At 38.2% G+C, this 24,265-nt stretch overlaps 1 protein-coding gene across 4 annotated transcripts in view; it reads right to left on the reverse strand.

The window, feature by feature from the left end:
• The window catches only part of RIC1 (RIC1 homolog, RAB6A GEF complex partner 1), a 57,506-nt gene that overhangs the window by 27,484 nt on the left and 5,757 nt on the right, over window positions 1-24,265 (reverse strand). For all 4 annotated transcript variants that reach the window (XM_049794646.1, XM_049794647.1, XM_049794648.1 and 1 more), the window contains exons 2-3: window positions 18,630-18,737; window positions 12,090-12,166 (exon numbers count right to left, since the gene is read on the reverse strand). In XM_049794646.1, the coding sequence (XP_049650603.1) occupies window positions 12,090-12,166; window positions 18,630-18,737 (185 nt within the window). The remainder of the gene's footprint in view (window positions 1-12,089; window positions 12,167-18,629; window positions 18,738-24,265) is intronic.

The following is a 24,265-nucleotide window of genomic DNA, read 5'->3' on the forward strand; positions in this document are numbered from 1 at the left end:
AGACTTACTCACTGCTAGCAGAAGAAACTAAGAAATACTTAGGAAGTTAATTACAGCAGAATCTGAACAGAGGTACTTAAGGACTTCGTTATAATTTGCAATTAAGGTATATAACACATCATCTTTTTTAGTCTAAGTATTTAAAAATAGTGTTCACTGTTCTCTGCTTATTACTGGAGAATCCTATTCCAGAGGTAAAAATAGCATTAGATTAGGATTTAAGTTTCCACTTTACTATCTGGGGTAATCATAGTAATATAGATAGCTGTTACATCTGGATAATAGTTTAGAAAAGTTCAGAGGTGCTCTCACAGTCAACAAATACTATGCTTCCAAAAAAATTTAGTGTGCCTAATGGCAGATAACTAATTGGGGTTAACTCATTAACTAAAAAAACAAACAAACACACAATGGCAGATATCTCACTAATTAAAAAAACAACCAAACAGACAACAAACAAGTCAGTAGCATCCATTCCCACTAGTCAAATTGCAGCTGCTTGGGAAGTAATGGAGACATTTTACTGAAAAAAATATTAAAGACTCCACACTTGTTCATCAGCAAATACCTTTAGAACAAATAATTGATACAAACAAGGTAAAATATTTTTACACTACTTTGGGGCTATGATATTTTTAATTGTTGCTGCTAAAATGGTGTTGTGGTTTAACCCCAGCCAGCAACTAAGCACCACACAGCTGCTCGCTCACTCCCCTGTACACTGGGATGGGGGAGAGAATCAGGGAAAAAAAAGTAAAACTTGTGAGTTGATATATGAATAGTTTAATAGGATAGAAAGGAAGGAAATACTAATGACCGTAACAACAATAATAAAGCAATAATAATAATAATAATAATAATAATAATAATAATAATAGGATTGGTATATACAAAACAAGTGATGCACAAAATGCAATTGCTCACCACTCACTGACTGATGCCTAGTTAGCTCCAGAGCAGCAAGCCGCTCTCCCCGCTCGCCAACTCCCCCCAGTTTATATACTGGGCATGACACCACATGATACAGAATATCCCTTTGGCCAGTTTTGGTCAGCTGCCCTGGCTGTGTTCCCTCCCAACTCCTTGTGCCCCCTCCAGCCTCCTTGCTGGCTGGGCATGAGAAGCTGAAAAATCTTTGACTTGGTATAAACACTACTTAGCAACAATCAAAACCATCAGTGTGTTATCAACATTATTCTCACACTAAATCCAAACCCTAACACTACACCCACTACTAGAAAGAAAATTAACTATCCTGGCTGAAACCAGGACAGTATCCATCCCCTATTCTATACCATTTACGTCATGCTCAGGTCCCATACTTTCCAGTACCTCCCAATTACTCACCATCACCTTTCCTGTCCTTTGATACATATATACACACAGAGAAGTATCATCCTTTTAGTCTATGAGCCATCCCTCTAAAATTTCTGTTGTTTTCATTCAGTCCACCACTTTGGGCTCCATCTGTCACAACAGTCTGTCTGGGCAGGAAGGGTGCTGTGAAGTCCACTTAGTCAGCAGAGCGGGATTGGGCTTCGGTGCAGTGCAGCGGGTGGGTGACATTGGGCACAGCAGGAGTATGGTGTGTAATGTTGGACTGTTGCATGCTGAAGTCGGTTCTGGTCCCGTCACTACTGCACTTCCCTCGGTTCCATCACAGTTCATTCTTCCTTAATCTAGGCGATTCTAACTGTAATACCAGTGATATAGCATAGCACAACTATAGTAATGATGACATACGGTGGCAGGTTTATATAGCAATTAACATCACACAATTTAATTCATTGGCTATTCTCACCTAACATCAACCCCCCTTGAGGCACACAGCTGACTTCCCCATCCTTCCTCATCATCCTCCAAGTGCACTCAGGTCCTTGAGCAAAAGCAATCCCATGGATGGGTTTGCTTTTGCCTGAGGCAGGAGTGACCCAGACTGTCTTCCCTAACATGCTCTTCATGTGCACTGTGGGGAATTCATCCCCTTTTACAGTACATAAAGTTCTGACTGGGCAGGGCCAGCCCGATTGGCAGGTCCTCTGGTGTTGACTAACCAGGTAGCTTTTGCTAAATGGGTATCCCAATGTTTGAAAGTCCCACACCCATTGCTCTCAGTGTAGTCTTCAACAGTCCATTGTATCGTTTGATTTTCCTGGAGGCTGGTGCATGATAGAGGATGTGATATACTCACTCAATGCCATGCTCTTTGGCACAGACGTCTATGAGGTTGTTTTGGAAATGAGTCCCATTGTCTGACTCAGTTATTTCTGGGATGCCATGTTGCCATAAGACTTGTTTTTCAAGGCTCAGCATAGTGTTCCAGGTGGTGTCATGGGGCACGGGATATGCTTCCAGCCATCCGGTGGTTGCTTCCACCATTGTAAGAACATGGCGCCTGCCTTGGCGGATTTGTGGGAGTGTGATATAGTCAATCTGCCAGGGTTCCCATATTTATATTTCAGCCATCGCCCATACCACAGGGGCTTTAGCCACTTCGCTTGCTTAACTGCAGCATGTTTTACATTCATGGATAACTTATACTATACTATCCATGGTCAAGTCCACCCCTCAGTCATGAGCCCATCTACATGTTGCATCTCTTCCCTAATGGCCTGAGGTGTTACGGGCCCACCAAGCCATAAATAATTCAACCTTATGTTGCCAGTCCAGATCCACCTGAACCACTTCAATCTTAGCAGCCTGATCCACCTGCTGGCTATTTTCATGTTCTTAAGTGGCCCCTCTCCTGGGCACACAAACATCTACGTGAAACACTTTTACAACCAAATTCTCTAGCTGGGACACAGTATCTTGCCACAGTGCGGCAGCCCAGATGGGTTTACCTCTGCGCTGCCAGTTGCTCTGCTTCCATTACTGTAACCAACCATACAGGACATTGCCACCATCCATGAGTCAGTACAGAGATAGAGCACTGGTCATTTTTCTCGGTCAGCAATGTCTAAAGCTAGCTGGATGGCTTTCACCTCTGCAAACTGGCTTGATTCACCTCCTTCACCAGTTTTCTGCAACTTGTCACGTGGGTCTCCACACAGCAACCTTCCACCTCCAATGCTTTCCTACAATGCGACAGGACCCATCAGTAAACAAGGCATACTGCCTCTTATTTTTTGGTGGTTTTTATACAGTGGGGCCTCTTCAGCATGGGTCACCTCCTCCTTTAGTGATATTCCAAAATCTTTGACCTCTGGCCAGTCTGTGATCACTTCCAAAATTCCTGGGTGACTGGGGTTTCCTATGCAAGCTCATTGTGTGATCAGTGCGACCCACTTACTCCACAGTTGCATGATGTTTAGACTGAACCTTCCCTTTGAACATCCAGCCCAGCACTGGCAGTTGGGGTGCTAAAAGGAGCTGTGCTTCAGTACCAACTGCTTCCAAGGCAGCTGCCAGTGTCTCTTTTTCTGTTGGAGTATAGTGAGCCTCAGACCCTCAATATCCCTGACTCCAAAATCCTAGGGGTTGGCCTCAGGTCTCCCACAGTGGTTTCTGCCAGACTCCAGGTAGGGCCATTCTTCCCAGCTGTGGTATAGAGCACATTTTTAACATCTTGTCCTGCCTGGACAGGCCCAAGGGCTACTGCATGAACAATCTCCTGCTTAATTTGTTCAAAGGCTTGTCGTTGTTCAGGACCCCAGTTAAAACGGTTGTTCTTCTGGGTCACTTGAGAGAGGGCTTACAATCAGACCATAATTTGGAATATGCATCCTCCAAAAACCCACAATGCCTAAGAAAGCTTGTGTTCGCTTTTTATTAGTCGGTGGAGACACAGCTGCTATTTTGTTGATCACATTCACTGGGCTCTCATGATGTCCATCTTGCCATTTGTTCTGGGTTTATGTGGCTGGGTTTTGATAGTGGGGGAGAGGCTACAGGGGTGGCTCCTGTGAGAAGCTGCTAGAAGCTTTCCCAGCTCAAAGTCGGACCCGCCTCTGGCCAAGGCTGAGCCCATCAGCAATGGTGGTAGCACCTCTGGGATCACATATTTAAGAAGGGGAAACCTGCAGTGGAGGAGAGGAGTAGAATGTGAAACACCTATGCAGATACCGAGGTCAGTGAAAAAGCAAACTGTGGCCAGCACTCTGCTGCCAGAGGGATTGAGAAAAATGCATTAGCGATATCAATCGTGGCACACCACTTGGCTGCCTTGGACTCCAGTTCATACTGAAGTTCTAGCATGTCTGGCACAGCAGCATTCAGTGGCAGTGTGACTTCATTCAGGCCACGATAGTCCATGCCTGGATCTCTGGGTGACTGTGCATTGTCTGGGTCATAATAAATCATCTCCAGCACAGCTAATTCCCTCAGGTACTGGATACCTCTCTCCATGGTAGTCCACTTGCCTTGTTGACATATAACATCTTCCTTGAAGAGGTACCTTTCCTTCATGCTTGACAGGAGTCACCTACAGAGGCTGAGGACTTGTGTCTCTTTCCCAATTGCCTTATCAATACAACCTTCCCTAGAAAGCGATCCCAGCTGCTTGGCTTCCCTACCCTCCAATTCCAGACTACTAGCCCCATTGTCCCAGCATCTAAGCAGCCAGCTGATAATGTGTTCTCCTGGACAACAGCTGAAATTTTTTCACATATCCCACAGCTCATTCAAGGGGAGGGATCGCATGATTACCTCTGGTTCTGCTTCTTCCTACTGGTCCCATGATAACACTAGCACACTGATTTTTTTTGTATATTTCTTCTTCTGTATGGAGGCAAGTGATACTGGCACAGGCTGGTTCTCTGGTTCAGCTGCAGCGGCTGTCACCAGGGCTGGAGTAGCCGCAGTTTTGTTGTGAGATCCAGAGACCTTCTCTTCTCCGTGAGGGTATTGAATAGTGTTGAACAGGGCTCAATAGGCATAGGCCAGGTCCCAGCACGCTGCAGTTATTTGTGTGTCTCTGGAATTGCCAGGGTGACAGCATACTTTTTCCAAACATCTTACTAGTTTTTCTGGATTCTGCACTTGTTCAGAGGTAAAGTTCCAAAACACTGGAGGTGCCCACTGTCCTATATACCTGCCCATACTATCCCCCACACCCTGCCACTCATATTATCCAGCCTCAGGGCAGATCAACTCAGGGTTATGTTCAACTATTAAAAGCATTATACATGTGAGAAAAACAGGGCAAACGAGGTTTCTAAATGAATTTACACCACCAAGAACTCTGAGTTGCTCTCCTTGAAGGCACAAAAGCAAAAAACTGACAACAGCCATTACTGTTGCATTAGCATGATTACACAATGTTTATTAACCGTTTTAAAATGGTTCATGTGAAGACTTCAGTTAGTGAATTGTCTGTACAGCTAAGGACTTAACTTTTTTTGTACATGATTCAAAAAGCCTGCATCACCTCTAAACATGTGACTCTTCACTAACAATTCACTGCCCGCTGTGCTTTTTAGGAAAGGTTCTTAAAGAAGTAAACCAAGTTTCACTATAAGCTCTGATTTCCACACAACTAGCTTCTTCTCACCCCTAAACCTGCATCTCTCCACCATACACTGCAGGCAGCCACCAGCAGAAGATGAAATATGTCTGGTTGGATCCAGAGCTATACGCACACAGATTGGCAAGAGCTGGACAAATAAAACTTTAAAGACAGTCTATGGAAACAACTATAAAGAATGAATAAGGGTTTAGAAAAGTAATTCTTAGCACAGCCTTTTCTATGCAATTAGGTAGTAACAGGTTTTCTGTGGTTTGAGAAGAGAAAAAACTAGCTAGCATATTAATCAATTATTCATGTAAAAAAGCTAAATGATTTATCAAATTATTATTCCAGTTGCAAAGACTTCTTGATGACATTTTAAACCTCCTGAACCACATCAAGGGCTAGCAAGTGCCATAAGGGTTAATAAAAATTCTACAACTAATCTAGTTTTAAAAATACATTTTCCAACCAATGCCAAAAACAACTTATAGGGAAAACCACACTGCTAAAGTTTAGCACAAGCTTAATTCTGAACAAAAATTATTTGCTAAGTTAATTAACTGTACACCTCATCAATTACCCTTGAAGAGTTTAAAGTTCAAAACCTTTGTACATACTAATCTTAAGTCCGCTGAATCAGGAAAAAAATCCCCACTGATGAGGTAATTTATGGCACCTATAAACCAACATGCTATAAAAAAGGAAAAAACTTTGAGAAGTGCCAGAAAGAGTAGGACATGAATACAGTAACCAGACGTATAAGCAACAATACAGCATTGTAAACCAGGATATAAACACTAGCTTGTTCACATGCCCATGTTGGTTAGAAAACAACTTCAATTTTTAAATTATTTTCAGGTACTTAAAAATCTACAGCACTGAGGTCTCATTCTAAACTTACACAACATTCATATCACTTTCCCCCATCCCTCAAATGCAGGCTCCACTTGAGAATATGAGGAAATCTGAGGCACAAAAAAATCTCCAATTCCCATGTTCAGTTTATTAACCATGTAAAGTTTTTTAGGTTTTGTCTTTTTTAAAGATAAAAGTATCCTCAGCATTAAGTCACTGCACGCTGCCTCTTTGAGTGACAAATCCTAAGTCACTCTTCTTGACAGAACTCTAAACAGAAATAACTATCAGTTCAGTACAGGGAAGCCTCTACTGTGATGGTGTTACACATCTCTTCACTGTGAAACAAAGGAATATCTGTACAAGTTCCTTTGGAAACTTCTCCAAAAAATACTACTGTACCTTATCACAGCTTACAAAGCTAAAAATTCGCTTGTCTGCACTGACACTTTTCTTAAGTGTATCACAGGTGGAGATTAATTTTATTTTACCATTCTGTTATTGTGAGATAATGGTACATATGTACGTTTTCTTCATGTTTTATCTTGCAACGACTTTAGTAATATGGTGGTAAAATTAGACTGAACTAATTGAAGCAGGACTTTGTACTTGGGCTCACTGCAGCAAAGTACCCCAGAATGTGGGCTAACAGCCAATCCTGATTCTCTTCCAAGTCTGCTCTGAACTGGAGCAAAGTCTCCAAGAGCTGGAATGAAGCTGCAGACTATTCTGGCTCAATTTAAAAAACAAAAACCTGCACAACTACTGCTTTTTTTTCCTGTTTTTAGTCTAATAAATTAAGAAGGATATTTTAGGTTTTCATTGAGCATGAATGTCTGTTCACTCCAAGAACAGACTAGCAATTCCTAGTGAAATATCAACAGAGCCAGAAGTATTTCCTTCAACTGAACAACTGCAATTCATAACATTCCTAAAATATTACAATTTGACAAAAACCTATCAATTGACTCCAGCAAAAATTTTAAAAGCTTCCCTTTTTTATATATAAATACTCAGAATTCATAACAGAATTCTATGCTTATGATATGAGCACTTGTTCTATCACATTAATCTAATAACAGATTTTACGTAAAATGTACATAATGCTGAACAGGTCAGTTGCTTAATCCTTACCATATCTATATAAGTATATTTTAAAATGATTAAACCTTTAAAGGTATAAAATAGCTAGGGTTTAAAAAGAATTTCCCACTCAACCATCTTGAAGTATTTCATATATTCTCAATTTTGTAGGAGCTATGCCCTCAGTGATTGACAGAACAAACTTAAAAGGTTTTGTGAGCTCCAGCTGCAAATGTTAATAATCCTGAATTCCAGCACTTCCACTAAAACACCAAATTTCAGAATATAAAGACCATTACAATAGGCTGATATGAAAAGGAGGAAGTCATGCCAAATAGGCAGTTTTAAACAGGAACTCTGTTTTCTTAGACTCTGATTCTGTCCATTTTTAAACAAACAATAGCAGGGGACAGGGGGAGTTCACTGAACCTTCCGTTCCAAAATCTGGTTATTTCACGCTACTAAAAGATAAGGGGAAGCAGAGAATCTTGCATTCAAACACGACGACAGAGAGCTTAGTCTCAACTCAACTTTAGCTCTTCTACTACACCTGTGTTGATTAGATTGGGAGAGAAGAGAGAGACTTGGCACTAAAATAAAACCCCACATACTGTGATTAGATATACTGCAATGCCTGTTGAGTTATAAATGGCAAAAGTGTTTCTGTCACTTCCAATGCAGTTTTGGGTTTGTTTTTTATTTTACCTTGAGAAATTTTGTTCAAGCTGTACCAGCAAAAAAACTTTTGCAAGTGTAATTACAGTTTACAAAATAAGTGTATGGTAGAATAGTTCTGTTAACAGATCAAATACAGACAAGCTGTTCTAGATCATCTTGCTCAACAGCCATATAGAGTAACAACTCTGTGTAATAACAACTATAAACTAGAAGGACTGTACTTCTCCACAAATGTCCCTCTCCCATATGGACAAATGAGGTGTGATTTTTATTTCCAGCAACTTTTTTTGGTCCTTTTCTTCAAATCAAGGCTAAACCATTATCAAGGATATTTTAAAACAGTTATTTAAAAAATAACAACACTACATAAAAGTATAACTTTACTGCAGCTACCAGTGTACCAATCTGGAAGACTGCAAAAATAACTAAAGTCAAGAAAGTGACTGTCTATCATATACCTTATTACCCACTTTTCTGACATTCTTTTTTTACTTACAGTAAAATATAGAAATTTTATTTAAATGAGAGCTAAGCTGACAGAAGAATTTAAACACAACCTTTATCAATGTTTTCACTTGTATGGGATAAAATCTAGCTGCAAGTTCAACTTCAGGATACTGACTAAACTAGAAAATCTTGCACCAGGATTCTGGCACAGCTGGTGACGTTACTGGTTTGTACTCCCAGCACACAACCACCTCATTATGTTGACCGGCACTGCTTAAGAATTCTGTCCAAGCTGAAGTTGTATTAAGAGAGTTTTCCTTTATTTTTGTAGGCACTACAATGAAATTTTATATTTCTATCAGAACTGGCCATTATTATTTAAAGAAAGGATACTAGAACAGGCTTCATTCTGCTTACAAAAAATTAGTAGATATGGACTGTTCATCAACTTTAAGAATTATTCTACTTTTTAAAATTATGAATAAGACAGAACTTTTAGGAGCACCGACTTAAGTGTGTTCACTACCAAAAAACCCCAACCCAATAAAAAAACAACAACAAAAAAACCCCCACAACTGATGAAATTGTACATCTCAACTTTCTGGTGTGTTGTGGAGGTGTCCAAAGAGAAGAATGGTAGACAAAAAAACTTTTACCTCAAATATGCAAAGTGTGGAGACCTACATTTGAACCTTTTGTCCATCCTTTTCAGTGTTTTTACTGACTTGTTTCCAGCAGCTGTCCTATCACAGCACTAATGCATGGACAGCCTTAAATCTTTATGCTCTCTGCAAAAATCACCACCCCCCACTCAATTTGCCTAACATAGGTAAATAACCACATAAGACAGAGCTGGACAAATTGTAATTAATATTTGCATGAGAGTTAAAATGTTGCAAGCAATTGATTTATCACGAACTATCATATGAGAATTATCATATGACTATCACTGAACAGTCACACCATGTTTTTGAACTTTCCAGTGCTGCTACTCAGTGCTACTTCAAGGTCACCATTTTCTAATGCCAGCCTTTTATTATATACCAACTTGGAAGCTAAGCTACTGGAATCCGGGGCAGGGGATAGGGAGGGGCAAAGAAGGGAGATGGGCAGGTTTAGTTTCCCCATCGGGTCAGCAACCTGACTTTACTTAAGGCACAGCTGCATAATCCCTGCTGCCAACACAGAGGAAGGAGCCAAGAACACCCTGTTACAGTGGGAGAAAACAGTAAGATGTCCCCTCTTAAGCACAAGGCAAGTCACATACGAGGCCTTTCAATGATTTTTTTTAATGGCTTCAGAGTTAGGAAAATTAATTTGATATTGTTCAGTCCAGTAGAAATTAAATACAAGCACTTGAGTGAAATAATGTCTTTGGAAAATGAACATATGCCAGAAGAAAGTTAGACGTTTCAATTCTGGACTTTTGGTTTAGTTTGTCTGTTTGTTCATTTTGGGTTTACGGGTTTTTTTGGTTTGGGTTTTTGGTTTGGCAGGGGGTAGGGGTGGTTTAGTATTTGATGTACAAAGCAAATTAGTCAAACAGCCTACAGGCAGTGCACTGTATCTGCACCAAAAAAATTTCATCCCATTATAATAGCTTATAGAATAATGTGACGTTAATCACAGCAGGCATAATTCACACACAAATGCTTGTGTCTTTCTTTTGATCTAATGTAACCAGAACAGTAGTAATTTTATGTAGGTTTTCAAAATTGAGGGCTAAATATAGACAGACTAGTAATCCCAGTAAATTCAGTGAGATCATTCATCTTCTTGAAGTTAAGCAGATGCATTCGTCTTAGGAGACTGGGAGCAACTATCATAAACTTTCTAGGGACAAACACCTTGTCTTATTCATCCACAGAATCAGCATTATGCTCTTTTGGGCTATACAAATATATCTTCAAATCCTGACCATTCAACACACAGCTAACAGAAAGCCTTTTTTCATAAAACACAAATTTAGGTTGACAGCACAAATCAGTTATCAATGTTTTATATAAAAGTGAGACTGGTTAGTCATTGACTGCTTAATAGATATTTCCAAACCTTCCTACACGTGGCATGTCTAAACAAACTTTTCAAAGCTTCTTTTTTAACTCTTACTTCATATTTTTACTTATTTCCATATATTTTCAGATTTTGCCAATAAAAAAAACCCCAACTTTCCAAACAGAACAAGAACATACCATAAACTATTTTTAGTCTCCTGCATTACATACAGCTGAAGACATACTATCATTTTACTTATTTCAACAGGATGCAGCAACAGCTTGTATGCTTGGTGTTTTTTTTTTAAATTATGACAGATATGAAAAGTCAGTTTGAAAAATGCTATTCAGGTCTCAGAAAAAGCAACTAATATCTTAAGTTTTTGGAAAATAGACAAGTGAGTTGCAACAGTAAATTCCATTTAATTCCAGAGCTTTGAGGGCTACTTCAGAGGCCACGAGATGCATTATAGTAGTAACACACACAGAATTTTCCACTCAATGAAGCAAGAACTCACTTTAAAATATTTTACTACATGCCAAGTCATGTCTTCCTATATGCACTTGTAAAAGAATAGACATTTAAAATTTAAATACTCATGAAGACCTGATTTATTTTTTTTTAATGCTCACAGTTTAACAGTTATGATTTAAAAAAAATAAAAATATTTTCCTCTTACATGGTATCATAGGTTATCCAATACTCCCCATAGATGTCCATTTGGAGACACCCACAAATGAACTTTAACTTGTTTTATGAATATGAAAAAAACTTAAAATTAACTTGACTAGCATCATCATAATGACAAAGGTATATAAAGATATATATGAAAAAAAGCAGTTTCTAGCCAATGAGAAATCAAGGGTGTTTTATTATTCCTGTGGACAAATTTGATCCAATCACTGACTATGGATTCTGCCTATCTAAACACACACAGATACATATAAATATACCCCTTTGGGTTTTAAATTGTGCTACATATTTCCCCATTTTGCCAAATCTAAAGTCAACCACAAATACATCCAACATACACATAAAAAGAATTCTGTCAATTCACCATAAGAAAAATAAGATAATGACAACGTAACACACTGCAGCTAAAATACTTGTATATTCTTACTGAAAATGATTCATATTCTTTCCAAAATATTTAGAATTTATTTCCCATTTGTTTCAAAAATCTCTAAGTTACTACAAAGTTGGGGAACGGAGAGGAATCTATTAAAAACTGCACCCTAATAGTTCCTAAGAAACATGAGTTGAGTTACTCAAAAGGAATTAAAGCTTGCTACAGGTCATGAATTCAACAAACTACCTCAAATTATAAAATGAGACAATTTTAACCCTGCTATTTAGGATTTTGAGAGCTTATAAGATAGACCTAAGGAATCCTACCAGCACACAGCAAACCAATTAGACCAAATTCTCTTCTGAACTGACTCTAACTCATAGGAATGATATACTCATCAAGTTTTAAAACATACTTTGGAAGGAAATATTTTTTACCATAAAATCTGCTTAGGACTTGTCTGGTCATATTTTTTCACACTGTGGGGATGCAAAGGAAGTTTAAAATACTCACTTGGGATACACTGGCTCATAAAGATACTTGTCTCTTGCTGATGGGATTTCAAAAAATAAGATGTATCCATTTGCAGTCTGAAAGAGAAACACTGATAAGATATACGCCTAGTTCATCTGCATGAGTAAAATCTACAGATTCTTGCGATTTCTACATATGTCTCATATATTGAACATAAATACATACTCATACCAAGTTTCAGATACATTAAAAAACAGTGTGTTCAAATTCATCCTGGGTAAAATCCACACTAGCCCTTAAAGCCTACTGAATAGATCACTCAGTAGGTAGAAAAATGGAAAAACACCATTGCTGACGTATGTGTCCAGCAGAAATTTTCCTCTGATTCATATAAATACATAAAACCAGACAGCTACATCAGATATTTAGAACCTGGACACCTAACTCCCACCAGCAAAGAGAATTAATGCACAAAGCATGTAGTAGAAGGTAGCAAGCCTTCAGAACAAGAACTCAAGGTGTTTGAACAGTACGGACACTACACAGTGCAAATAAGCTAGGCACTGCCTCACAATGTTTGTCATCCAGGTAGTTTTCCAAAAATCCTTATGTCACACAGTGTCTTTAGATATTAAAACACCTTTTCAAAATCTTCCCAGTGTCTGAAAAAAATTTATACTATAATTCAATCCCAAGTCATATTCTGTCATTCTGGAAGACTGACCTCAAACTACAATGCTATTCAGAGAACAAATATAAATCATTTAGTTATCAGGTGTTCCAGTCATGACTAGAAGCTGATCCAGTGTTTGTATAAGCACAGGCGAGGCAGATGACCAGTAAGGTTAGTTGTTCAAAGAAGTACGATTTGTTTAAAGCACAAATTTATCCTTCAGGCAAACAGGAAAATGCATTTTGGTTAAACAGTGTTTCCATCCAATCATTTTAACATGGGCAGGACATGTACCTAAAGCACTATTACTGGAGACAAGAAGCACTGAAATGAATGGTTTCAAGTTGCTTTGCAAGGCTGGTTTCCTTTTCTTTGAATAAAGGAAAAAGTAACCCTATTGTTAGCGTAGTTTATCAGTCCATAGATGCCATATTTTTCCCCAGTCAAATATATTGCTTCATCATGAAAGAAATTTGCGTTTTGGCTTCAAAGTCCAAGAAACGCAACTATTCTCATTCCAAGCAAGTATCTTTCTCATGCAAGAATAAAATCTGAACCATAATGGTGAGCTTGAGACAGGCTGAAAATAAATGGAAGCTTTTCTATGTGCAGGTATTATGTGGTAAAGAAACATGCTCACTTCTAACATCTTTACAGGTTCTTTCCGTTACATCATTAAATATTTAACCTGTAAGTTATCTTATCCTGGAAAGAAAAGTAAAACAATACTGTGAAGTATCTTTATACTGATATTGAGGTACAAAGGGCCTTACTGAACACTATTCAAAGAACAAACTTGCTATTGTTACAGGTTCATTTCTAAATAGAACCTCAAATTCCATGAAGAGCTAGATGAAATGCAGAAGCATTCAACCATACACTTCCTGCAAATTGATCATATTCATTCACATAAGTTTCCAGATTGCTTTAGAAATGTCTGTGTTGCAATGAACTAAAGTAACCATCACTGTCATCTGTTCCCTGATCATTCTCATCTCTGACAGCCAAAAGTATAAACATACAGTACCTTTCAAGGGATTTCACCACAGTTTCTCGTATGCTACGATGTTTAATAAAGCTCTGCCTTAGCTATGGGAATGCAGACTGAAGAGCAGAGGACTGCCTGTAACAGGGGAAGGACTAAAATGCCTTGTTTATTTCTCTGTATTGAAGCATCTTGACCCAGTTCACAAGTTTAACTACTAGGATCAGCTACCTTAGGTGCATGTACTAATCTAGACAAGGAACAAAATCTCCCAGTAACACTGGAAAAAATACAAATGCAGCAATATGAGAGAAGAAACTACAAAATATCAGGGAAAAAAGATCAGTTTAGAAAATGTGCCAACAGTTTAGCAATAGAGGATACTACTATAGAAGAAGTTAGAATTGCTAGGGGATGATGATGGTGTGAGAACTGCTTAAGTTTAACTGCATACCATTAAAGCTACTTGAGATATTTTATAAAGCCTTATATGCTAGACCAAAGTTTGCCTTCAATACAAATAATAATTATCTCAAAGCATATGCTGCAAAGTGATTTATTTTCAGAGAGATGCTCTGAACACTCTGGCAGTCAGAAACGACAAACGCTGTGCATCACTGCTCTAGTGGACATTAAATACAGACTACAGTCTCCATTACTATGTTGTTAAAAAAAGTGAATGTACCACTTGGCTAATAAGTACATACTAAGTCTTTTGTTCACCTTCCTAAAAACAAAGTACAACAAAATTTTGTTATTACATAAAACTACTACAATCAAGCAACTCAAGAGCTCAGGTAATAACAGGTAGAAACTAAATCACCTAAGTCAGCTTTCAAACTAGTATTTTTAGCTATTGCACAGGTCTTCAGTAATTAACTGAAGTTAATTCAGTTCAACAAAACTGGTAGTACAAACTATTATTTTAATTAATAACTTGCTTTGCTATTGCTCCTTCATTTGTACTCATTAGTTTTCTTCTGAAGAAAAAGTCACAAAGAAGGGAAAAAAATGTTTATTCTCTTGGAAAGATGTTCACAGTTTTACTTAGGGATAAAAGTATCATGCATCAGCAGGAACACCTTCATTAAGCTCTCAAATCTGCCTTTCCAACCCATCTCTCTATAACAAAAATACCAATATTTGTAAATGTGGTCTTTCAGTAGGACTCATTAACTGTTTCAAATTCAACTTCACATATATTCCAAAAGCATTATTAAAAGAAACTTGCAAAACAGAACTGGTGTTAAAACTACCATAACAAACATACTTGACTATATTATTTGTATAGATACACCCAGTAGATGCAATATAAGCATAAGAAACATGAAGAATATTAGAAATTTCATGAGACTCATTGTTTCATGAACTGTATGACCATTTCAAATTTTAAATTGTCAAACTCAAGTTTACAAACTGAGACTCTATGGGCATTTAGATTCTGACATCATCTGCCAAAAAGAACACTATATATTCAGCTGCAGAAAAACCTGAAAGCACGCTAACTGAACTGGCAGAAATTAAAGCTAGTCTCACTGTCAACTAAACCATAAGGTCTCTTGAGCACTTGGATCCCAACACCACAGAAAAACAGAACGTGCAATGTAATTCAATATAACAATTTAAATCTATTCTGAAGTACTGCATAAAAGTATAATTAAAATATGTTTATAGAGAGTTTACTTGTGATGATAAGCTGTACTAAAAAATTGAAGAATTCTTTTTTTATTCATAGTAATTCTTTTTTATTCATAGGGCAGGCAACTCAGGAAGAGTACAGGGATCTTGTTAAGTCATGCAGAGATGAAATTAGGCAAAATCTCAGCTAGACCTCAGTCTGGCCACTATCGTAAGAGACAACAAAAAAATGTTTTTACAAATATGTTAAGAATAAAAAGAGAGCCAAAGAGAATATCTATCCCTTATTGGATACAGAGGCGAACATTGCCACCAGAGATGAGGAAAAGGCTGAGGTACTTAATGCCTTCTTTACCTCAGTCTTCAATAGTGAGACCAGTTATCCTCACGGTACTCTGCCCCTTGAGCTGGAAGGCAAGGATGGAGAACAGAATATATCCCATATAATCCTGGAGGAAATAGTTAGTGACCTACTACGCCATCTGGACACTAACAAGTTTTTGGGACCAGATGGGATCCATCCAAGAGTACTGAGGGAGCTGGCAGAGGAGCTTGCCAAGCCACTCTCCATCATTTATCAGCAATCCTGGTCAACAGGGGAGATTCCCAGAGGACTGGAGACTTGCCAGTGTGACTCCCATTTACAAGAAGGGTCGGAGGGAGGATCTGGGGAACTACAGGCCTGTCAGCCTGACCGTGGTACCAGGGAAGATTATGGAGTGGTTCATCTTGGGTGTGCTCACATGGCATGTGCAGGACAAACAGGGGATCAGGCCCAGCCAGCATGGATTCATGAAAGGCAGGTCCTGCTTGAGCAACCTGATCTCCTTCTATGACCAGGTGACCTGCCTAGTGGATGAGGGAAAGGCTGTGGATGTTGTCTACCTCGACTTCAGCCAAGGCCTTTGACACTGTCTCTCATGGCATACTCCTTGAGAAACTGGTGGCTCATGGCTTGGACAAGTGTACTCTTCGCTGGGTGAAAAACTAGCTGGATGGACGAGCCCAGAGGGTTGTGGTGAATGGGGTGAAATCCAGTTGGCAGAGGGTGACAAGTGGTGTTCCTCAGGGCTCAGTACTGGGGCCAGTTCTCTTTAATATCTTTAACAATGATCTGGACGAGGGGATTGAGTGCACCCTCAGTAACTTTGTGGATGACACCAAGCTGGGAGGGAGGGTTGATCTACTGGAGGGTAGGGAGGCTTTACAGGGGGATCTGGACAGGCTGGATCGATGGGCTGAGGCCAATTGTATGAGGTTCAACAAGGCCAAGTGTTGGGTCCTGCACTAAGGGTCACAGCAACCCCATGCAACGCTACAGGCTTGGGGAAGGAAGAGTGGCTGGAAAGCTGCCCGGCAGAAAAAGACCTGGGGTTGCTGGTTGACAGCCGGCTGAATACGAGCCAGCAGTGTGCCCAGGTGGCCAAGAAGGCCAACGGCATCCTGGCCTGCATCAGAAATAGTGTGGCCAGCAGGAGCAGGGAGGTGATTGTTCCCCTGTACTCAGCACTGGTGAGGCCGCACCTCGAGTACTGTGTTGTTTTGGGCCCCTCACTACAGGAACGACATTGAGGTTCAGGAGCGTGTCCAGAGAAGAGCAAGGAAGATGGTAAAGGGTATAGAGCACAAATATTACGAGGAGCAGCCAAAAGAACTGAGCTTCTGTAGCCTGAAGAAAAGGAGGCTGAGGGGAGACCTTATTGCTCTCTACAACTGCCTGAAAGGAGGTTGTAGCGAGGTGGGTGTTGGTCTCTTCTATCAAGTAACTAGTGACAGGATGAGAGGAAATGGCCTCAAGTTGCGGCAGGGGAGGTTTAGATTGGATATTAGGAAAAAATTCTTTACTGAGAGGGCTGTCAGGCATTGGAACAGGGTGCCCAGGGAAGAGGTTGAGTCGCCATCCCTGGAGGTATTCAGAAAGCACATAGACAAGACACTTCAGGACATGGTTTAGTGGGCATGGTTGACAGTTGGACTCGATGACCTTAACGTCTTTTCCAACCTAAATGATTCTATGATTCTAAATGTTACAGAAGTCTCCTTTCTGCTTTTGCTGGTAACTATAAGCATTTGCTAACTGAATATGTAATCTGACACTAACAGAAATACTTCAATGCATTGATTTAATGAGATCCTTTTCAGTGATTTAAACATTCTAAACCAGCTACTCAGAAAAGCCTACCCCTGCATTGCACACAAGAAAACGAGAGCACAGAAAGTTTAGTTGATTTAGAGTTGTGATGATATTGGTAGAGACACAATCTATTCCATAAACCATCTGGTATTTTCCACTAAGATAACAATATCTGATCGGTTTGAAAACTACAAAGCATTACAGGCATCATTTTAAGCACAAAAGATGGTTTGTATTAGGAGATGAAGTCTGTGTACCAACAAATACAGTAGTTTTTACCCAGTTTGTCATTCCACATACTCAACTTCTCATGGGGAAATTTATTCTGCACCTTCTCACAAGAAAATCTTAAATACAATAGCCTTGATTTTAAAAGTTAAAAAAAGAACTTACCCAATTTAAGACCTGGTCCTAATGTAAGACCTGACCAAAAGTCACCAAGAGTATCATCCTATATTCTGACTCCCATAAACCCTACTCCCACCTTTGTTGTGTCTACTTTGCACCTTGAATTTTTAAATGCTGGTACTGAAATAGTCCACTGCTGTGAGCATAGCACCAGCTACAAAACAAGATTTTATCTCCATGTGAGACAAGATCTCATCTTTACCTTCAAGACTCTTAACAGAAGAGTCTACGTATCACCTATCACTGCCCTTGTTTCTGTGTTCTCAGTGCCTTACAATTTTTTTTTAATCACCAAAAGATACTGCACCTTAATAAAGCCACAGTTTCATCCTCTTAAGACCTACCTTTCTCAAACACCTGTAAACCCTATTTATCAAGCTAAATATGCTTATGTCATCTAACTTCTCAACTATGTCTTTCATTCACATGTCTTTAAATTCCCTTATTCTTTGTGACCAGATTACTAAAGAAATGAGATGCTGGATCACCCCTCGCCAATACATCTAAACAGAATTTTAATACAAAGAACGGCAGTACATTCTTCAGGGGGAAAAAATTTAATTAAAACTACTAAAGGAAGCTTCTATCATCCAAAAAAACCTTGGTACTATTATATAGTTTCACAAGATAAATATAAATTAAATGTACATACAATCTGCAAGTTTGCATAAGCAGAAATTAGTAATACAAAACTCTCTTTGCAATAGTTTAACTGCAGTAAGAAGTAAAAACCCTACTTACTGAAACAGCTATCATGGTGCTGTCAGGCCGCCACTCTGCTTGTTTATAAGGTCCAAACTGAGAAGCTGCTTTTGATAGTTCCTTGTAGCTTACGATTAATACACTGGGCTGGAGGAAAAAAAAAAATAATTACATCTCATATCTAAAAGGAATGGGATGTTGTTATATTGTGATGTAACTGTAAGCAACTATATTTCCTTAACAGCAACAACACATTTCCCTTAAAGAGCGAGGTTAAAAAATTAGTGTATATTTGACAATGCTTTACATGATGGTGCTTTTAAAGGGTGTTTATGCAGAACTGCCACACTATCATTCCTAATCTCTCTCTTTCAAAACCTGGATATTTAAATAAAATACTTCATTTGCCCAGAAAGGAGTTATTACAGAATACAGAAAGAGTTTCAAGTTAGACAAAGGGTGACTGACGCTTAAGATGAACAGAAGCATCTCAAATAGGCTCCTATAATGAAAAGGACTTTGAATTAACTAGGGTGAAATATTCTATAGAGTATTTGGTACAATGATTTGCTTAGTTTCTACTAAATGCATGGGCCATTGTATTAAAGAGAATGATAATCAGGAAATCTGTTTCATACCTCTTCAAGAACAGGTTGCCAGAAATTGTGCAAAAAATCCACCTTTACAGTTTGCTGAAAAGATTTTGCATATGATGACATGCACTCATTAGCACCTTTCCTCCTGGGAATGGAGGAGAGCTTTGGGGTCATGAAGCCCAGAAAAAGCTACCATAGGCACTAAGTCTTCATTCCCTTTCACGAAAGCAGTTGAGAGCACTGACACAAAAACCTAATGGAAAGTTAGCCTTCCTTGCTCCAATGCTTAGAAACAATCTTCCTTCTGAAATATATTTAAGAACTGTTTGCACTTTCTTGCTCTTGAACCAGTAATAGCTTACAGCTTAGATAGGTATCCCCCCTTCTGCTACCCTCCACCACTGGGAGGTGGGGATGGAGATGTATGCGCATATATATTTGTTAGGTGACAACAATACTTCCTCAGCCTTCAGTTCAATTAAACAAGCCACACTTTTCTTTTTTTAAAAGAAACTTCCCCTTATCTTCATAACAGAAGCTGTCCCCAACTTTATCAATGTCAATTTTTCTTCAGAGTTGTAGCAGCAAACTGTACCAAAAAGAGCACGCTCCTTCAGCCCCTGGAAAGGAACCAAAAGGCTAAACAGTAATCGCTCTTTTTGCTGAAAGTAATCATGAAACTGCTTTGTAAAGCTCATCATCCACCACTAGGACCACAGGTGATGGCAACTTACTATTGTTCCTCGTTAGTTTACTTGCTCAAGTGGCAGAAGCTGATACAACAAATCTAAAAACATTAATTCTACCCAGAAATCAAGTGGGTGTGTGCTACCCCAGAATTTGGTGGGTATCTACTGCTATCATATTTGCCATCAGTTGCTTCAGTTTCCCTTAAGAAAAAGTGGAGTTACAAACAAATTAATTTAAAAGGAAAAATAGTATGAAACGTTTTCACCATACATATAAATCAGGAGCTGAATTAATGTCACACAGGCAGTCTTAGCCTTGGTAAATTCATAGTATGACTTTGCATCCTGTAAACAGCATTATTACTTAAATTTCACACCCACACATAACTAAATTATCAAAAATAAAGTTAAACATTTAAACTGTAAAGTATAACAAGCAAACTAATCTTTACCCTAAGAACTATTTATACCAGCCATTTCAAGTCATGTGGCTTCTTTTGCAGATACTTGCAAATCAAATTCTCTGACATTAAATAGATAACTAATTATTCTTAACAGATTCTTACTAATTGTTCTCATGAACAACACAGACTTTCACTGCTTGGCTTAGACCCACCTTAACTGCCTTAGATATACAGAGAAAAAGTGCCTTGTGACAATACAATCTTGGTAATCTGCATCATTAGTGCAAATTTGGAGACCAATCTTAAAGCACTTCTGTGCTTCAAGCATTTTAGCAGCAGGCAAAAAATATTTTAGAAGCTCATTAATGCACAACAATTTTCTTTCTATATTTCTACTTTACAGAACATAATGACAGTATTTATACTGTAATGTTCTTGTGACATTTATTCACAAGTAAGCTGCTATTACACCTTAGAACCTGGAGGAACTTTCTGTATACACAGCACCTATAATATTTATACAAATTGACTTCTAGACTGATCTCATTTTGTGCCTTACAGATGAGGACTAATGGAGTTATCATTAAGAGTGCAAGTAATCATTTTCATCTTTTTGCAGTTTAAGTAGCTTCTTTTCTTATTAGAAAGCAGACTCACTTCTATTTCAGTATATCACAAAGGGTACCTAGCTAATGGTTAAAGCATAAATATTTCACTGATACAATTTATTTCCATATATGCCACAACTCAAAAGCATTATTCCATATGTGAGGAAAACCCTAACACACAAACTTTATCCCCCTGTTTACAAGCTTCCCACAAAAGTGTGAACTGCTACAAGGTTAACTAAGCTAGAAGGGCAGCTTGGTATCCTGCTCTGCTCATGCAAGAGAAAGAGAAATGGTCATTCTACATCTGAAGTCACTTATTACATTTAAAGTTACTGAAGGTGTATAATGGCACAGGAGTATGTTCTCTAAACAGGAGTATATCAGCCTAATTTTAATTACTTCCCCCAAGCAGAGCAAGCCATTAAACACACCTTTTAACAAAAATAAGCACCTAGTTAGCACAATACTTCTCTCTGGTTAGTTTTAGATACTTAACTCATCGCCTGTACAGAAACAGTAGGGGTTTAGATTCTATTACACAGAATTTTCCCTAAACCTTTACATTTGTTTCTGTTGGAAGAACCAACTCTCCATGACAGCTTCATGAAAGCTCCATGGCTTTTTCCTCTTTACACTTCTGCATGGAGCTACTAAAGTTATAAAGAAATCTAGTTAAGGACAACTAATGAAACATGTCTTAAACATGAACACTGTCTTAAATAAGTGAAGATACTGATTCTCCTTCTTTATAATGCTTAAAATCTGCTTGCTGAAATGTTAATGGTAGAGCCACATCTTTTGGAGAAACTGGTGATTCCAGAAACCTAGCAAGTGACCTAACAAATAAAGAGTTGCTTGGGAAAAAAAAAAAAAATTGTCTACAGAACAAAAGTAAACGGCTTCAGTTCTTAAGGAAGAAAGAACACAAGACTAAGGAAGAAAGAACTGAGTAAGCAAGTCTTTACTCAAATTGCAACTTAAAAGTAGCAAAAGCTTCCCAAAATAGATAAGAAGCATATCTGGCATTTTACAATCTGCTGCAGAGAAAACCTAGCATTTTGATATAGTACATTTTGTGTCTCAGGAGGAATGTAAGGTCAGGCAAAACAGAAGCTGCCACTCACTTATGAACAGAACAGTAGAGGTGGATGCTCACAGGATAACAAAACTGGTGAAAAGGAAAAAAAATGGGAAAGATAACCTTAAAAATAATATAGTAGTATTATTATGAAAGAGTAAACAAATTCTCCAGTGCTCCAGTTAATGCTACTGAAAAGAGAGAAACAGAATCCCTTGTTCAGACAGTTAATATACTTTATCTCCTTCACTTCTTCTACATCATTCAGTTACCTTGGCTACCTCTTCACAAGAGCACCTTAAACAGGAGCTCTTACTCAGAAGTCTTTATGCTTCTAAACAATGCCTTTCTAGCATAAAACATTACCTTTTTTTTTTTACTGATGTGATATTATGACAACATTCACAAGAGGCAGCTGAAGCAAATGTGTTTTGGATGACCAATACTGAAACAGAGGAATTCCACTATTTATAAAATGGTAAGATAGCAAGCTGGCTTCATGAGCAAAGACACCTAACTCAAACTACTTTAAAACTCACTTTTCTTTCATTATCAGTTGTTGTTGTACATTATGAATTCCTTTGGACTTTCCACTAAGAAAGATGAGCTCCACGTCAACCTCAGGACAAAATACCTAAGCAAACAATTAAAAAAACCACCACAAAACAACACACAAACCAAACCCACGGTGAAATAATTTAAAATTGTTACTATTTTACTTAATTCTACCCGACCAAATACATCCTTCCCATTTCCCTTTTTAAGCAATAACTATGAGCAGAATAAGTAGTCTCAGAACACCGAACCATATGAAGTAATTTTTATGAAGAAATCTATCAAGATATATAAACCCTGCAGCAAATTCTCTCAGCAAGCTTAGACATGGGATATTGCCACTTCAGTTCTCTAAATGCTACCACATTTGATGTAAATGCAAATCAAGTAGACATTTAAACCCTAAACTAAGACATGAAAGTTGCTCTGAACAGGCCATCCTTAAATAGGACAAGAAGTACAGACTTGAACAGCAGCCCTCATAGGAGCAAGTGTCTGTCCTAATTGAGATGTTTAAAGGGCTTCGAAGAAAATGTTACATTAACCAAATGGAGAGAGGTACAACCATTGTTTGTTTGACAGAATATAAAATAATGAAAAAAATGAGTTTTCCTTAATTTGGATTCCATTGTTTGACTCCTGCAGGTTAATGACAAACTGTACATATAGTGGATTTAACAAGTTAAGTGGGTCAGCAAATATAATGGAAAACTACTGGACTAAGTTTGAGCAGTAAACACCTAACAGGATGTATGCATTCGGACGCTGAAACTTCTTAGTGCTCCTTTATTTTTAGTTGCTATCTTACCATTAATGCACTTGAACCCAGAAGGAAAGACAGCAAGACAGGAACACTGCCATTTACAGTCACCCCAAAAATGACTAAAAACATGAAGTAGTACTCTTGCTTAGGCCTGTGGATGTTCCTGTAAGACACCAGTACTCCCATAATTTTTATGCAAAACAAAGTAATAGTTATTATACCTGCATTAAATACGAATAGCAAAAACATATCCTTGCCTAAATTCTAAGAATGTTGCATCAAGCAGTTGATAGTCATACTCAAATTCTTACGTACTGCAAAAAGTTAAATGATTTTTTTAAAATACTGATACAGTTGCACTGAACCCAATTATTTCTGCTCAAATAATACCCCAAAACACTGACAAGCTCTGAATGTTTTGCCTAGCCTATCCATAGTCAACATGTTCAGCTCTGAATTCCATTTTTTATTTTGCTCTTTTTATTGTAACCATTAATCCAAAGTAACTTGAATTTTAAACCCAAGTAAATTTCACAGTCCTAAATACTTCCTTTTCTCTTTTAAAGCGCTGTCAACTTTAGTGCCATGAATTCACTATTGCTAATTTATTTTCCACAGAATTTTTTACATTTAATTATAGCTTTCAGACACTGAGTATCTGGAAGACTATCAGTCTTTTCACAACTGTTACGTCTAGGAAGAAGATGCTTGGATTTGGTGAGAGCATGAACAGTATTAGCAGCTGACAACATGGTATTATGTATAGGTTTCATTTTTTTAATGCAACATCAATACAAGAACCTGCAAGGCCATAGATAATTGTTAAAATCCTAATATCCTCAGCCTCTAACAATTTACTATTCTAGACATCAAAAATTGATCTCGTTTAGAATGAAGAGGCAATTTCTTTCAAAAACACAGATGTTCTGCTTAGTCTTTTAAGACAAATGCTTCGACGCTTCATTAGGCTGTAGGCACA

This window comes from Accipiter gentilis, chromosome Z (genome assembly GCF_929443795.1).
Source record: "Accipiter gentilis chromosome Z, bAccGen1.1, whole genome shotgun sequence".
Taxonomy (NCBI): Eukaryota; Metazoa; Chordata; class Aves; order Accipitriformes; family Accipitridae; genus Astur; species Astur gentilis.